Source organism: Aquila chrysaetos, chromosome 11 (assembly GCF_900496995.4).
Source record: "Aquila chrysaetos chrysaetos chromosome 11, bAquChr1.4, whole genome shotgun sequence".
NCBI classification, from domain to species: Eukaryota; Metazoa; Chordata; class Aves; order Accipitriformes; family Accipitridae; genus Aquila; species Aquila chrysaetos.
The window spans coordinates 38,531,716-38,548,412 of NC_044014.1; the positions used below are offsets into that span (position 1 = coordinate 38,531,716).

Genomic DNA, 16,697 nt, shown 5'->3' on the forward strand with positions numbered 1-16,697 from the left:
CATGAAAGGATGCAGTATTCTCCCTGTTGAAAGCATTCATTGCAATTTGACATAACCAATATAGTAAGAATGCTTGCTTTTTTCTTTCCTTGGGTTGGTGGTGGGTTTGAGGTTTGGTTTTTTTGTTTTGGGTTTTTTGTTTGTTTTTTTTTTTTTTTTTTTGCTTAAAGCCTTTATGGACTGGACAGAGGTAGCTAGAGCCTATGCTTTGAAGCTGATGGCTGTGCGGGGGCTTTTCTTGTGTGTGTATGAAGTGTGAGGGCAGGATTGCTTCCGAGTGTTACCTGTTCAACACGGCTGCATATAGCATGCGGCTGCATAGCTGCGCTTTTTTTGGCGGGGGGAAACGCTTCATGTGAGTAGTCTTTGCATTCACCTACCACTTTAAAGAAGGTTGCATTGTAACACTTCCTTATACTAACTGTTCAGAAGTGGATGAATCTGTATGTGTTTGTGCCAGTCTGTCTTGAGAAATCTTACTTATAGTTCATTTGTCATGTAAGAAAAAAAAAAAAATGCTCGTAGAGATTCTGTAACCTGTGTCAGTGCCTTGTGTCACGTGTCATGCTACTGTTCCTCCCGTGCAAAGTGTTTTGGTATTTCTTTTTTTAAATACAAATTTTGTATTACAGACAACAACCTTAATTTAGCATAGATGTGAAAGTTCATTTGAGTAGAAATCCTATGATACTAGGCTCTGAGCACAGGTATGTCTGTCCAACAGTCTTGTAAGAGCAGCAGGAACCACTGATGAGCTCAAAAGGCCGAGTCAGATGCTAGAAAAAAGGTAAACCTAGCTGTGTCCATTTTCCTGCAGAAGCGGGGGGGGGGGGGGGTTGTCCAAATCATCAATATTAGCATCCATATTAGTGACTAGCAGTGGGGCTGCCAAGGTAAACAGAGAAGAGGACCAGGGAGGGTAGTGAGCATGCCAAGAGAGGGAAAAGAGGAGCAGGTCAAATGAAGGTGCAAAGGCTAGAATGGGAGGAGTAATGCAGCAAGAAAAGCATCATGGAAGCAGATGAGTGGTTTTAAAAAAGAAAAAAAGACAGGAGCTAGATGAAATTGATACTTTTTTCCAAAAAGAACAAAATGTTTACCTTGTAAAGAGATGAAAAATGCCTGTGTGTTTGTTTCCATGTAAGTGTTCATGGCTGGTAAGGGTCCAGCAGGGATGTGCAGAGCTGTGGTTATACTAAGCTTGTGCCCTTTTCTGCCGAACACAGCTCTTGTGGGTGTGTGGCCGCTTCTGGATGATGCAGCTCCTGCCCAGTCATGCAGCTTTCGAGAACGAGCAACCACTTACTTAGAGGAGAAAACACTACACTGGGTCCGGGTGAAGGCAGGGATTGTCGTGTAGAACTGCTTCTCTACCTGTTCCTTCCTCTGCTGACTAGTTTGCCAGTTATTTTAAATGCACTTGTTCTAGCTGAAATGTTCTAATTTACAGTAGGAGGCAGACATTTTGAAGGTGCCTTTGGAACTGTGAGGCTGACCTTTCACCTTTCTCTTTAAAAAAGAAAAATTTAAAATGGGTTGGTTTGGGTTCTGCCCCCCTTAAAAATCACTGTGTACCCAAAATGTGTGCTAAATACCAAATCCATAATCGGCTGTTCTGGTAGAAATTATTCAACAGGGAAAATGGTAAAGAGTTTTATGCATTTGTTTAATTGTTTTCATAACAATTTTTAGTACTGTTGCCCAGGTAAATAATGTGAAAGGAGAGATCACTGAGCATGCTTGCCTGTAAGTGCATGACATGTGGAAGAGCTGAGTTAGACTCACATAGACTCTGTGTATGCTAAATAAACTCACCTATTCCTTTCCCAAATGTTACTTCAAAATGCATCAGATGTGGGGTCTAAATTAGCTGTTTGGAATGTGTAAGAGCAAAAGTGTTTTGTCCCCATTTTAGAAGACAGCTTGAAGCAGATTTCACCGTTTGGAACATTTTCTTCAGTCATTTGGTAATCCAGGATGGGAATTAAGGCCCTTAGTTTTTAGAGCTTCTTTAAACCAGCATTGTGCGTGTTCTTTCTAGAAAACATGTTTATTAATTAAATGCAGGCCTTCGTAACACCCTGGAAATATTTCTGATCGTCCTACCAAATTCTTGAAAAGTACGAAAAAAATAATCTCAAATTTGAAGTAATTCCAAATGTGACATTTGTACTACTAGCTTACTGTCTATTACTACCATATTTTATTTTGGTTTTTTCCCCCCACTTAGTGCTTGGTTGTCTGGCTATGAAAGCCCTGTGGTATCTCGCATTAACACAAGGATACAGGACCTAACAGGACTTGATGTCTCCACAGCAGAGGAACTACAGGTAAACCCTTAGGACAAGTACGGTGGTGGTGAATGTCCATTGGCATTTCATTTTGGATGGCTTTGCATGCAGCGCAGTGCTCACTGGGGTAGTGTTGGTGAGGTGGCCACAACAGCTCATTCAGCCCAGGGGGGCAGCTGCTGTGATGGCTGGTTTGATTCCAGGCCAGGGGAGGAATGAGTGAGGGGGTTTCATGCAGGGAGGAGGAAACAAAGTTGTCTTTGCAGAGTAGCGCTTACTTTAGTGGGAAATAGCTTTCTTTTGCTGGAGGGAAACAGTAATAGCTGAAGCTCCTCATGCTTGTTGAAGTGAATGTGTAACCCTTTTTTTTTTCCATACTAACAAAATGTGAGTTTCATTGCTGCAGGGTCAAACCTTGCTGCTGTGGTGATAGTGAAAAGTTTAGCTTAACTGATCTGTAGGGAAGGGGGGAGTCAATGGGTGTTCAGATTTGCCATCCCATCCTTGGTCCTGGCAGGCCAACAGCATGCCTAGTATCTCCATAATGTGGGAAAGAAAGACTGACTGTACGTGTAACTTGAGTAAATTTTATTTTAGAAGTACTTCTGTTCATTTGCTTGAGGCTTTTACATGAACAGCTGCTTCACTGATTCTGAGAAAGCAGGACACCTAGAAAGCGGTTCCTGAAAGCTGTTGTGCCTCTGTGCTACTCCATCAAGACCCCTGATGATAAAATGCCCAAGTAGTTGGTTGAAAAATGGGGTTATGAATACATAGAAGAGATGGAAAAAAAATAAAAATCAATTGGCAAAAAGGACAGTGGATCCTCTTTATTGATGTAGAGATCAAAAAGTGATTTAAACTTGAACGATGTTAAAAGTGCCATGACTATTTTGAAGATCATATAACCTGTAAAGTTTCTATAGAAGGAAAATATTTTTCTGCCCTGGAGAAGTACCAGATTCCTTACCCCAGAGTACACCGCAACTTGCAGTGCCAGTCTTGGATGTGCTGCTGCTCTTGTGGCCAAACATCCTGGGGCTCCTTGGAGCCTGTGGCTGTCCCTCAGCTCTCCAGGAGTTTCAAAAGTTTCACAGTCAGGTTCTATGGCCTCAAAGTCATTAGATCAGACAGTAGCAGGCACTCAGAAGTGGGAGAATGTCTTTACCCATTCAGCTGGGGGCAAACAGAAGAGCTTTCCAGCAAGGCTAGCCCCGGGGAAGGGCAAGTTCAGCTGCAGCTTTGCAGTCAAGAACTGCAAAGGCAGGCTGAAAGGCTGAGAGCCTAAAGCTCAGTGCCAGGTTCTGGCTCTTGTACACCGATGAGGAGTCTGGGTGCAGTCAGAGCTGTCTGTGTATAAAGCCAGTAGGACTTTGCTGCATACAGTACAGTTCAGCTGGCAGAGACTTGCAATTTCCTATGGCTTGATCTTTAAATTTCATCTGTCAAAAGGCTGTAAATGACAGTCAAATTCTTGTCTGGGTAAAATACTGCTTTACTAGATTTTGTGCTTCTCCTTTCACTGTAGGTAGCCAACTACGGAGTAGGAGGCCAGTATGAGCCTCATTTTGATTTTGGAAGGGTAAGTCCTGTTTTCTGTCTCCACCTCTTTCTTCTTCACAAGCACTGTGTTTCTCTTTTTCAGGTGGCAAATTATGGAGTGGGAGGACAGTATGAACCCCACTTTGACTTTGCACGGGCAAGTAAAGAGATGGAGGAGAGATAGTCACCTGGTGAAACCTGGGCCTCTTGGCTGTGGCACCATTGTTACTCTTTAATGTGTATTAAATTTTGTAGCTCTTCAACTTTTCTAATCCATGTTAGTGGAGAAAGCCCTCTAAACCACCAGCTGAACTGATACACATTGTAGGCATTAGAGAGCAACAAGGTTTTTCTTCAAAAATATAATTAAAAAAGCATTATTCTGAGATGAGTGATAGTTCTTAACAGAGCACAGGGCATTAGCTTTATTCTAAAACTGAGAAAACATTTAGAAATACTCCAGCTGGCCATGGTACTGGCCCTGGAAAGCCATTTTGTTTAAAAATCACTGAAGGTTATACAGCTAAACTGTATAAAAACTTGGTGTATGTCCCATGTTCCTGACAGGTGCAGCAGATGATGGTGGCATCAGCTAATGTGCATCCAGGCACTGAAGCTGGAAGCTGCCATAGCTGCAGAGCATTGTGGAGTAAGGCAAACGTGGCTGCACGAGTGAGAGCTCAATGCCCTCTTCTTATGAAGAAGGCTTTGTAGGCAGCATAGGAAAACTTGCGTTGCAGCTTACCGTGTAGGCTTGTGATGTGGAGAGAGAACTCCTTTCCCCAGAGCCGAGATGCAGTCATCTTGCATGCTGTTGAAGCAATTTTGAAAATACAAGTAAGAAGTGCTCTGTTACTGTAAGTTTACATGCTGATTGCTAGTGGACTCCCAAAACTGGAAAAAGCTTACCAAGGTCTTCTCATCTTCCCATCCTTTTTTTTTTTTACTTGGTTTAAATTCCTGACCTATTTTTATTGCAGTGTAAAATGCGGACTGCTGGAAATAATGCCACTGAATTCAGTTGGTTATTTATTGGGCATACTTACATGTGACTTAACACCTTCACATTAATCTTACGCTGTGATTCCAAGCCACCAACTCTTAATCAGAATCTCTGCTCTGTAAGCACATGCTCAAAAGCATTGCAAAGGATTAACAGTTTTTGTTTGGAAATGCATGGGTTAATTTCGGGAGTAAGGATGGCTGGAATTTTAGCGCACACAAATAGCGATTACAGGGGCTGGGTTCTAGAAGTAAAAATAGAGGTGTGACAAAAGTTGGTATCATAACCCATCAAAATGGGGTTTTATTCTTCTCTATCAAGTGATAAAACCCCTCTTGGTCACGAAACAGCTCTCTTGTCTAGTTTATTAGCCTGTTACAGGCTCCGGCTCTGCTGAGGTGCACTTGGCTTCCTCCCTCCCTCCTTCCCAGCTGTAAGGAAAGAGCAAGGGTGATGGAGTGTGGCAGGGAAGAGGACGCAGTGCCGCGCTGGTGGTGTCGCAGCCCCACGACCTGCGTTCTCATGTGTTTAGGCGGGGACCTACCTCACTCCTCTCGAAAGCTTCAGGAACGACTGCCACAGACACTCTATGGATGGGATAGTGTGCTGCTTAATGAATCGCTCCTTGGATTTTTAATGGCACTCTAAAATGCCTGTGTGCCAGGGAGCCAGCTAGGTTGAGCAGCAGCCTGCCTGGCACAGCAGCCAGCACCTGCAGCTCCAGCCCTAGGTCAGAAAGGCTGGAGCAGGAAAGGGGGTGAGGGCCACAGTGGCAGAACCACCCCGCAAAGGAGCTTCCCTTGGGGCATGCTTGGAGCCACCCCTGTGGCGCAGTGTGATTCTCAGTGAACTGGAGACTGAAGGGCTGCCCTCCCTCTTGCTTATCTTGGCCAAGGACAAGGGGGGGGGGGGGGTGTTAAGCAAGTGTAATTAAATAATTAACTTTGTGGCTGCAAAGAGGATTTATATACTCATTTTCAGACAGTGCAGCTGTTCTTACCTATTAGCAATTTGGGCTTGTGCCCTCCCTGTCCTACAGAATTTTAAAATGCCTGGTTTATTTAAATTAATAGATACACTCATATTGCATTCTCCCCTCCTTCCAAATAGAGGGATTGAATTAATTTTTCTGCATGAGTTTGTCTGCTGCTGGCTCTGCAGCTGTATGTCACTGGCTCCTCTCAATAATGAAAATGAAATGCTTATTAAATCTGCTTGCTTTTATTCACAGAAAGATGAGCCAGATGCTTTTAAGGAATTGGGAACAGGCAACAGAATTGCTACTTGGTTGTTTTATGTAAGTGATATATTTCTGCTATGTGCTGGTGCCAAAAATATCTATCACTGCATATTCTATACTGTTGAATGATTTCATTACACTTTTCTTTTTTACTGAAGTGACTTGCAAATGAAGGCAGCCATGAACTTAGTGGTAATATATGGGGGGTATCTTCTTACCATAAGTCATGGCTCTTCCATGTGTTCTGAAGGAGGTTTTTTTCCTTCAGAGTTGAGCATCAGCTTAAATTACTTGACTGTCTATTCATTTTTATATCTGCATCGGTATTTATAGCGTGCCCATTGCCAAAACACTTAAGCGTGTAACGTTCAGGGATGAGGCTGGCTGTTGCACTTGGAACAAAGAGGGTGGGTTTCAGCCTTTTTTAAGGCTGTTAATCACGCAGCCTTTGCTCGCTAATTGGGAGGTAGAAATTAAGTTGTTCTGTAACCTAATTCTATTTTACTAAAACGTGACGCTTAGGCATGTGTCAGCTTCCAACTTACCTGTGCCTTTTCCACCTTTCCAGATGAGCGATGTGTCAGCAGGGGGAGCTACCGTCTTTCCTGAAGTAGGAGCTAGTGTTTGGCCTAAAAAGGTAAGCAGGGTTTTTTTATCCAGTGTAAGCACTCCTCTCTCCACTGACTCAAAAATATAACAAACAGATGTATAAACATTTAAAAAGAAGCTTTGAAATGAGTGTATATAAAGAAGATGAGAGCACCGTTCATGGGAGCACAGAGATACTTAAAATTAAGCGAAGCAACTGGAGCAGTACTGGTGATTGCAAGGGCCTCTGATGTTCTGCGTGTTAGTGCATAGTTTACACTCTGGGCTTAACTGCTTCTAACGCATAGACTTTGCAAAACATTACAATGCTTCAAAACACATTTTGAAAATACTCAAATCTGGAAGCAAGTTTAGTCTTGAGGTGTCTGTAGGGAATTCTCCCTGAAGTTGTGTGTTCCTGTTATGTTTTTTCCCCTCAGAAGGGTCACAAATGAGGTCTTTCTTTGCTGGCCTGCTGCTCATTTTTAGTAAATTATCTTGCTTTCTAAAACTGGTCAGTTGAATTAAACTGGCTTAGGGTTTAAAAAAAATTTAACAGCCAAGAACATATAGACCCAGAATGAGTCAAAGGAGACTCATTCCTTAGGAAAGCAAACATTAGAATATGGAAAAGAGCCTTCAGTTTAAAAGGAACGTCTGAAATACAAATACACATACCTTTGCCCTATCATTAAGTAAGTTGGTGTGAAAGCGTGTATGGCACAGAGCAAAATGCTGAGGGTTTCTGCTGCAATTTCCAGGGAACAGCTGTATTCTGGTACAATCTTTTTCCAAGCGGAGAAGGAGATTACAGCACGCGGCATGCGGCCTGCCCAGTACTAGTTGGAAACAAATGGGGTAAGTACGTCTCACATTGTTCTCGCTGCCTGTGACCTGGAGGTCTGGGGCTTTGTTGGTGGGTTGTCTCGGTTTTCTTTTTCCTCTGGACTTCATGGTGGAATAAAAAGCAGCCAGAAATTAGGTCCTTTATAAAGAAATCTACTTTATAGCTAAGCTATATCTACTGCTTATCTCTCTCCATACATTATGTTATATATATAGTAGCATATTTTATTTTATATAGAGAGAATACATGTAATACTATATCTACTTCAATAGTCTTGTGTAGTTTTGCAGCTTCTGGAAGGTTTTTTCCCCTCTTGGATCTATTAGACCAACTTCACATTACTTTGTGTATAAAAATACTTTAGAAAATTAAGATAATCCTGTGCTTAACTGAAAGCTGACCAATAGCATGTATTTAGCTTAAATAGAAGCATGAGCTAACCGGGTGCAGTGATCGAACACCTTTATGTCTTTGCAGTATCCAATAAATGGCTTCATGAGCGGGGACAGGAATTCCGAAGGCCGTGCGCTTTATCAGAGTTGGAATGATGCAGACTCATCCTTTGTCTCTTCTGTATTCAGTTTGTGTAAAATGCACACATCTCCTACAGTTTACAATTGACTAACACTCCACTACAGGTTCAATCTTCAGCTACACCGGTGTTTCATCTGTGGACAAAACAAACATGCTTTTAGTTCCCTTAAAACATCCCCTTAAGGTTTTACGAACAGAGTATATTAAGGTCTATGAGTGTTACAGAAAAAAAAAAATGGACAAAATACAGATCAGGGCCACAGCTAACAGTGGTGTTGTGTGTGGTGTTCCCTTCACCATCGCCCCTCTGATCAGCATGGAAAGCCAGTGATTGTTCGCTTAGAGTCCTCCTTGCAACTGCCAGTTGGCTAAGGGTGGGATGATTTAACAGGAGGGCTCCCTTCTAAGGAAGGCTCAATTAAACTGGTTCCTATTCCTCAACTTCCAGACATTCGACTCCTTGCTTTCCCAGAGTGCCTGACCACTACTCTTGAGAACTCTGGGCATGGTTTGTGTTTCTCTGGGGAACAGGTTGTTATCATGTTTTAGCCTGCTTCTCCACTTCCGCAAAAGCCCCAATTTTTAAACTGTCTTCCTTCTCAGCCTCTGTGGGGAATTTGGCTCTTAACCTTGAAAATGTGAGCCAGCAGTTACATACGCGTAGATGAGATGCTTCAGCAGTGTTGCGTCAAACACACACCTGCATCAGAGCAGCCTGACAACAGTTGCAGCTTGTCTTCCCTCCATTTTTTTCCTTTAATGTTTGTCCATGTGAACAAAGGCTGCTTTTACCCTGTCTTAGTAGTCAACTCTTAGATCTGTTCCTTGGGCAGTGGGGATGGGAACGTTACCATCCTCATTAATCAAAATAATTGTGCCTTAGGACAGTGGAATTTCAAATTGGTTATGAGACTTCAGGTGATGAGGTAATACAGAGTCCTCACAGAACGCTCTCCACCCTCGTCCTCCCAGTTCTCAAGGTGGTGTGAGAAATAGATGGCCTATTTATAATCCTAAATCTTTTTTAGATGTGTTTTATTTTCCAAATGTTTTTTCTTTCTGCCACGAACGCTGCATGCAGGCCGCAGCAGCGACAGGCCCTTAGTCACGGGGCGACGGTTAGCACAGGATGCCAGAGAAGGTGCCTGCTCTGGATGGTTTGGTGTTGCTCACCTTGCAGAGGCCGCCTCCACTGCAGCGACGCGCCTCCCGCCGCCTCCCCTCTCCTTTAGCTGTCGCTGGCACTCGTGAGAGCCTCCAGAGGCTCTGGTGCTGCTCACTTCAGGGCTGCTCTTCCCACGAGCCAGGGCTGGAGCTGTTCCAATTCATGCCACTCCCACAGAAAAAGCGTCCCCAAAGTCAGCGGTGCCCACACTGGACTCGGGGACTTTCAGGGACATTTTCAGGGACCTTTTTCAGGGACCTTAGTTTGTGACGAGTCATCCATACACACAGATGAAGTTGAGACTGGGGCTGCTGTAGCTGTTGAACTTTTGCTCTGCTTGTCAGATTCCTGCGGGAAGAGTAACAACTGCCATCCCCACTGCCCCCCAGCACAGGAAGAGCTAAACAGGGTGGGGAGAGGCTGCAGGGTGGGTTTGCTTTCCTAAGCCATTTCTCTTCAGGAGCAGGATTTTTAGCAAAATGTCTAAATACTCCACTAGCATGAGGATAAGAATCAAAGTGAGCTGCACCAGACTCTACCTAAACAGTCTGATTTTCTGGACAATGACAGTTTTACTGATTTGGGGGTCAAGCCTGAAGTCTTTACCAAGGGAAAAATTCCAATTCTAGTTAATTGGATTTTCTGCCTCAATAACATCTTGAAAATTGAGCCAAAACGTAGATGACACCAACTGTTAACGTGTTAGAAATACCTCTGGAATACTGAGAATGCAGTTTAAGGTACTATAGTTTGAGAAACTGCATACTTTCAGAAGACACTTTAAAACCTTTGCTGGAAAATGCATTGTTAAATTTCTACTGAGCCTGTTAGCAATGGGACCTACGTAACTGTTTATCCTCCAGCCCTGCACCTTCTTGCATTTTGCCTGTGCTTTTGGCAGATGTGAAACCAAGTCCATCCAGCACTTAAGAAAACAAATAAAAAGAAAAACCAGAAGTAGTTCCACGTCACGTCTGTACTGCTCATTTATTCAAAATAGCTGGTACACTAGAGCAGTATCTGATACAGAGTCACCAAAGAAATGGGTTATCGGAGCATATTTTTGATCACTAAATTGTAATCATTAAAAAAAACCCCACCCATAACATTTCTACTTACCTGCGTTTTTTCACATGGTGTCATTCATCTCCATTCCTAACCATGGTTTCCTCTTTCACATCTGTTTTACTTTCTTAAGCTCCAAAAAAAGGCAACCATGGCTGCAGGTAAGTCCTGCCGCTTTCCTGCAAGTAAAAAAATACAACGAACAATGTGGTGTTAGGAGCCGTACCTTTGGGGCACTAATTTTCTCTCGGTAGCTCTGAGGCATCTATAAATGCTGCCTAGTTACCAAGCTCAAAAAGAAATCAATGTATTGCCACCATGAACATGTTTAGAAAACAGCATCTGGTTTTGCTTTTACAGAAAAGCTGGGGTTTTTTCTGAAGTGAGCAGAGGAGTTACTTGACACATTAAAACGATTAAAAGCTAAAAACTGTAGAATTTATGTCAGGTAAAAGAGAAATACTGAATAAAAAGTGTCAGTGACTGCTTTAGGTACTGCTGTAGTGGAAGAAAACACAATGGTCTCTTAGATGTTGCATGAAGAAAGGAAGGGTTGAGGCTATGAGAAATCACTGTTTTGTTACATTAAGCAATGGGGTTGGTTTGGTTTTCTGGATCTCTGTTCAGCCAACACCAAAAGATGAATGACGAGCTTGAGAGAAGTTGTGGAATGTCTGAGGAATTTGCTAAACAGTTACCTCCCTCGCCTCAACTACCATTGAGTACTTCCAGTGTTAAACAGCATTTTAAGAACAGTCTCTGAAGAGGCATTACTTGGGGAGTAAAAATGGTTTAGTGCATGACTTTTTAAAGCAGTGAACTACTCAATGACTTGCAGTTCTTCGGGGAAGAAAAATAGTTTGTCTTTTGACAGTGGAAAATTTCACTTGGTTTAAAAAAAAAAAACCAACGACAACCCTCAAAACTAAAACTCAAGTCTGCTGAGGCACATCAGACCAAAACGTTCCAGATTATTAGAAGAGAATGGGTAAGCTTATTTTTTTAAACTGCAGACAATCCGTATTTCCTCTTTCTCCACTGCAGTAGCATTCACGCACCTAACAGTAAATGTGTAAGGGATTACACGCAGGTGGTGCTGCTGCTTTCTGCCTTACCCCTTCATTTCTCAAAAGGGCTTTTGGATCAAGAGCGTGGCTCCTGTGTCAATCTAGTTTTATATTAAAGGTGATTGAAAACTGTTTGGCTCACAGTGACTGACAATTGAGAAACTGCCTTACTGTTAAATTTTTTGTAATAAAATTTTTAATGTAAAAAAAAATGGGCTTAAAATAAAAGCCACTGCCATTAGCAGTGAAAAATCCTCCACATCAATCTCTCCTTGTATATGGCTGTTGTAAATCTGACCACGTAGATTTTTATCACCAGATGTGTTTCCCTGGAAACTGAGCTCATTTGTTTCACTTCGTAATCTAGGCAGGCAGGTGCAGAAGATGCCTGTACCACATTGCCATTGAACACATTCTCGGACCCAAACTTTGTGTCTCAGCTGGAAACACGCAGCACTAACGGACCACAAAAGGGGAGGGCAGATGGGAATGCTGGGCTGAAAGCATGTTGTGCACAAACATTTATGAGAAGGAGCTGAACTGCTCTTGGGGAGGAGTGTGGCTCAGCCCCTTTGTCTCTCTCACGCATTAGATTTATGGCAGTAGGTGGTGTGGGATTTAATAGTGACATGGGAACCGCACGAGCTCCTGGCTTGAAACTCCAAACAGGCGCAGCAAAGGGTCAGCTGCTAAGAGACCCTTTTCCAGGGATGACAAATACTTCCACTTCCTGCGGCCAAGAGGTCAAACAACTAGTCATTCTGAATAGTTCTAGGGAGGAGAAGAAAGATCAGACTGTCCCGCAAAACTGATACCAGCAGCACAACGCGGGGACAGAGCACTTGCTTACATGCAGGAAGGTCAGGTTGGTGTCTTCCTTAATCAAGACTTCTGCAGTTCATACACTACAGCTGTTCCTGTGCTTCACTCTTTCAAAACAGGGGAGCTCATACTTCATTTGTGGTCATTGGGAACCTGCAAAACAGCATAGCAAGGGCTGGTTAGAAGCCTTGATCCTTTTGCCTGCGGAATGGAGCCTTGCCCTGCTGATGGAGCACTTGGCGTGCATTTAGGGAACTGCTCTCCCTTCCCCATGCGGCCCACAGACACAGCTAACGTGCTCACAGATTTGGCAGCCACGGGGTAGGAAATAAGTCTAAAGCGTACCAGCATTTTTTTTTATTTTGGAAACGTGAATTGATTCCATCCCCAGCTACTCTGCATGCTGCTAACTGCTCCCATGCCCCTCTCAGCAAGGTGGGCCAGCACCAGGAGAATGCGAGCAGCGGGACGGCTCTGTCCTTTCAGAGGATGGGGCTCATGCCAACCCTCTGAGCTTTTTGGGGTGGTTGTGGGCTGCCTTCCAGCCTCTTGGCCTGGAGCCACGGCTTCCTTACCCCAGGCCGGTAATGGCTGAAGCAGGGCTGCCCCTTTGCGAGTAGTTGTGAGGCTCGTGCTGCCAGCCTGGCCACCAAGCTGCTGTTACCAAGCCAGCAGCGCAGGGGCTTTAGCACAGGGGCCTCAGGGGGGCGAGATGCAGCTCACAGCCTGCCCTTCTGAGAGAGGGGCTGCCCTACCTTCTGCATGTGGCCTGAGGCACCTGCCCAGGATTTGGGGGGGGGGGCCCTAGGTGGCCTTTGCCCCCTCCCATGGAGGAAGGGGAGGACTGTGGTTCAGCCCCATGCTACCCATGACCAGTGCTTATGCACTGTGGCTTCCCACCACCCTACCTGGGTATCCAGAGCTCTTCCAGCACAGCTGCAACTAGACCACGACCACAGGGGATCATGACCATGGGAGGAACCCCGCTTGGGTAAGAACTGCAGCAGTTGCAGCTAAACAAGGCAGGCTAGGGGCAGGGGTGGGGAAAAAGGCCTGCAGATTGCCACAGGGCAGGACGAGAGGAAGAGAAAAGAAAGGGTCTGACAGTATCGGCACCTACGGATGGGGGAAGGCAGCACAAGGCTGATGTGATCTGTCCCAGGACTCCTGGAGAGACTGGACCAGACCACAAACTTGAGCGCAGTCCCCCTGAGGGAGAGTCTTTAACCACCCACCCATCCTCCTCCAGCTGCTGGACTCTGACCTGACCCTGTGAGGGACTCGGACATTTCGTCACCGAGCTACATTTCTCATTCTGATAATCAGTGGCTCATCTGGCTCCCGAGCCAGGCTTTGAACCAACCACAGATTACCCACTAACCTCAGCCACCAGCTGCCTATTTCCCTTGCTTAGGCTGTGCCTAAAAGTCGACCGGCAACTCATTGAGCGGGCCAAAACCGACAGAAAAAGGGCTCAGTCCCTCAATCCTCCGTCCTCCCCCATGTCCCCAGCAGAACACAAAGGGAAAGATCCTGGCAAAGCGCGTGACCACGCCTCTCTGCCTATGACAGCGTGCTCTGAAAAAGAAATGCGCAAAAGGAGCTGGACCAGCCCCTGCGCTTCCCTCCCAGAAGCTGAGCCCAGGATGCAAGGGTCAGCGTTTGCTTTGGCGTGGCTGGTAATGCAAAGCCAAGAGCATTTCCAGCTTCATCTGGGACGGGGTTCGCTGCCATTAGTGTGGGGGACACAGGCACACACGTCCAGCTGTGTTGCTGCAGGACGGGTGTCTGCCCGCGCAGTCGGCTCTACCTCCCGTTTGACAGGAGCGTGCTGCCAACAGTCTGATAGTGTCATTAGGAGTGAGTGACTCATCACAGCCCAAGGGCTGCTCTATATTTAAGCATTACCGAGTCAGAAATGAATGCACAGAGTCAGGAGCTGCTTATCCTGAGGTCAAGACGAAGTTCAGAAACCAGTTGTCAGAGTTCACCATCATGGCAAACATCATCTGTATCTCTCAAATCTTTAGAGAGACAAAAATTGGCATAGGGAGGGGATATTTGCAACCACGGTGGGTCAAAGCAAGGTCAGACAGCCTGCAGGTACCTGCTGTGCTCATCTACTTCAGGAAGTCCTCACTTCTGCAGCTGTTGAGCGTGAGCGGCAATTCGTTGAGGTAACTCTGTGTGTGGGGACGTGGTGCGTAGCTTTTGTTAGTTTCACTCAATCCTACATTTTTCCTGGTCTTCAGATCTTGAAGTTTGGGTGCAACCAAGCTATTTGGAGCTGGACTGAAAACATCTCGGGAGACTGGGGTGGTGGTGGGAGGAATGAAGGAGAGTGGCTCATCCCTGGTGCAGGGCAAAGGGGCTGCCACGTTTTGGGAAAGCAGTTAGACTGCTTTTTTATTCACAAACTTTTGCTTCAGGTCAACAAGCGACGAACTAGCAGGGAAGTTTCCGACTCCTCTTTTCCCAGGCTCTGCACTTTGCCAGCTGCTCCCCCCGCCCTGTTCATCTTTCCTAACTAATTCCGATTGATTTTGCAAACAGCCCGGGCTCCACGCTCCGGCCAGAGCCACCCCCTCCAGGCTGCATGTCCTGCGAGGCGCGGCATGGACAGCTCATGCAACAGTCACTGTGTTTTGCATCCTCTGCAGTCCTGCCGGCATTTTTTCCCTCTCTGTTTGCATTCAGCAGCACATGGATCAGCCACCAGGGACTAGGGATGACGAAGAAAGCCATGTTCTGGAATTGCCTCCAGAGCAACCCTAAAAGGCTCCGCATAAAAGCACAGCACCAAGCACAGCCACCCAGGGGCTCTAGACAATGTTTCCAAGCTATTTCTGAATAGCTATGTTGCTCTTTTTTACATTAACTTCTGCCAGGCTGTTTCTAAGGGTGGGGAGCACTAGGGCTGCAAACTGGCACGTCACACAGGACAGTGATTCAGCCAACAGACACACGAACGGCTCCACTCAGTGCAAGACACAGCGTGGGACTGCTGAAGCCGGTCTTCCCTTCACTGCGGTTCCTTAACAACAAATTCCAGGGACAGCAGCCCGTTTCCACCCATGACTGACAGACCAGTACCCAGCACGGTCTGCACAGCAGGACAGGCCTGAGCTCTCCAGTCCTGCCCTGCAAAGTGCTCCTGCAGGGGAGTCCTCGCTTCACGAGCGTCCCCACTGCTTTGTGCCAGTGATGACACCCTGTTCTAGAAAGGCTCACTAGAGGCAGGGACTTGCTGGTTCCCAGGCTCCAGGCAACAGACCATCTAGTAGCAGCCTGGCACCTCTAGCTCAACCCAAAACATCACCCTAATTTCTCACCAGGCATTACAGTGCTCCCCCTCCTCGTCTGCAGCTTGGACACTGCCAACCTCCCTTCCCGATGCTCTCTACCTCTCTCCTTGGGTTCATCTTCCAAAAGACAAAGCTGGTTTGAGGTTCCCTTGGGATCTCCTGCGCACCTTATATGTCCCCTCATCCAGTAACTCAGCCAAGCTTCCTCCCACGGGCTGGGACAGCGGTGCGCAGCTCCGGCTATGTAACAGCGTTCAGGGAGGCACCATGCAGGTATCAGCTGTGGCTGTACAACCGAATCGCCTCCGGCTGCTGATTTGAGGAACCCTCACACCCCCTTCTGAGGGGCACTGAGCATGAACGCAGTCAGTGGTGGGCACCAGAACAGATGCAACAAGAAGGCAGGAGCTGGCCCCAGCTCCACACCATTTCATAGGAAAGGGACTAACCAGCTCGTTTGCTCCTCTTCCCCACTTCTTCTCTGACTTACCTGTCTGAGAAACCAAGGCTTGGTCTGTGGTCCCTCCTCTTTATCCCATGTCTAGAGCACATAACGCATGGCCGAATACAGAAAGAGGCTGGCAGACAGGTGCCACAGAGCTCTGGCGCTTTGGAAGTAACAATGCAGTAGGGCCGAGTCTCCTGCAAAACAATAAAATGTCAGAGTTTGCATTTACGTTTGCCATATATTTGACAGACCCACTGCCCAGCTCCCCCTTGCCCTCTGGAGGGTCTCCACTCGACAGCCTGGCCACTCAAACAGAAATGACTGCTGAAATTTGCCGTTGGAGTCCGGCCAACAGAGACCAGCCAAACTGCCGATCAGCTGCAGAGCAGCTGTTTCTGAGAAGCACTGCTGTGCTGGGACACATCCGAAAAGCTTTCTGAGAGCAGCCGGAGCCTTCCCATGCTGTCTCCCTTCCCTATTCTTTATCAGTGGTTTGTGTTGTCTTTTGCTGTTGGTGTTCGTTTGGTTGTTTTCTTTTAATGAGTAACTTCTTTGAAACCTCCACCAGCTGTGCAGGCCCCCGGGTCCTGGCAGGCCAGTCCCATCCCAGAACCAGGACCTGCAGCTCCCCTACAAGCCCGTTACCTGCCTTGGGTTTCAATGCCAGCCTTTCCTCGCTCTGAGCCACCTAAGCTACATGTTTAATTCGGCAACGCTGGCATTACACAAAAGCCGTAACGACCAGCCACCTAACATCAGCCTTCAGGAGTCCCATCAAAG

General features: G+C 46.0%; 1 protein-coding gene and 1 long non-coding RNA gene across 9 annotated transcripts in view; one reads left to right on the forward strand and one right to left on the reverse strand.

Moving 5' to 3' along the window:
- The window catches only part of P4HA1 (prolyl 4-hydroxylase subunit alpha 1), a 38,051-nt gene extending 26,444 nt beyond the window's left edge, over positions 1–11,607 (forward strand). For 4 of the 8 annotated variants that reach the window (XM_030029630.2, XM_030029629.2, XM_041127439.1 and 1 more), the window contains 6 exons: positions 2,231–2,330; positions 3,937–3,990; positions 6,068–6,133; positions 6,645–6,713; positions 7,426–7,522; positions 7,989–11,607. In XM_030029630.2, the coding sequence (XP_029885490.1) occupies positions 2,231–2,330; positions 3,937–3,990; positions 6,068–6,133; positions 6,645–6,713; positions 7,426–7,522; positions 7,989–8,059 (457 nt within the window). In that variant the 3' untranslated portion in view covers positions 8,060–11,607. Of the gene's footprint in view, positions 1–2,230; positions 2,331–3,819; positions 3,874–3,936; positions 3,991–6,067; positions 6,134–6,644; positions 6,714–7,425; positions 7,523–7,988 lie in introns of all 8 variants that reach the window. The other 4 variants (XM_030029627.2, XM_030029626.2, XM_041127437.1 and 1 more) reach the window with 1 other exon arrangement.
- LOC115347923 lies at positions 2,865–6,711 on the reverse strand. The gene is made up of 2 exons (XR_003925692.1): positions 6,622–6,711; positions 2,865–4,644 (listed from the first exon to the last, which is right to left on the reverse strand). It is a non-coding gene; the product is annotated as an uncharacterized LOC115347923 (long non-coding RNA).
- Positions 11,608–16,697: the final 5,090 nt, after the last annotated feature.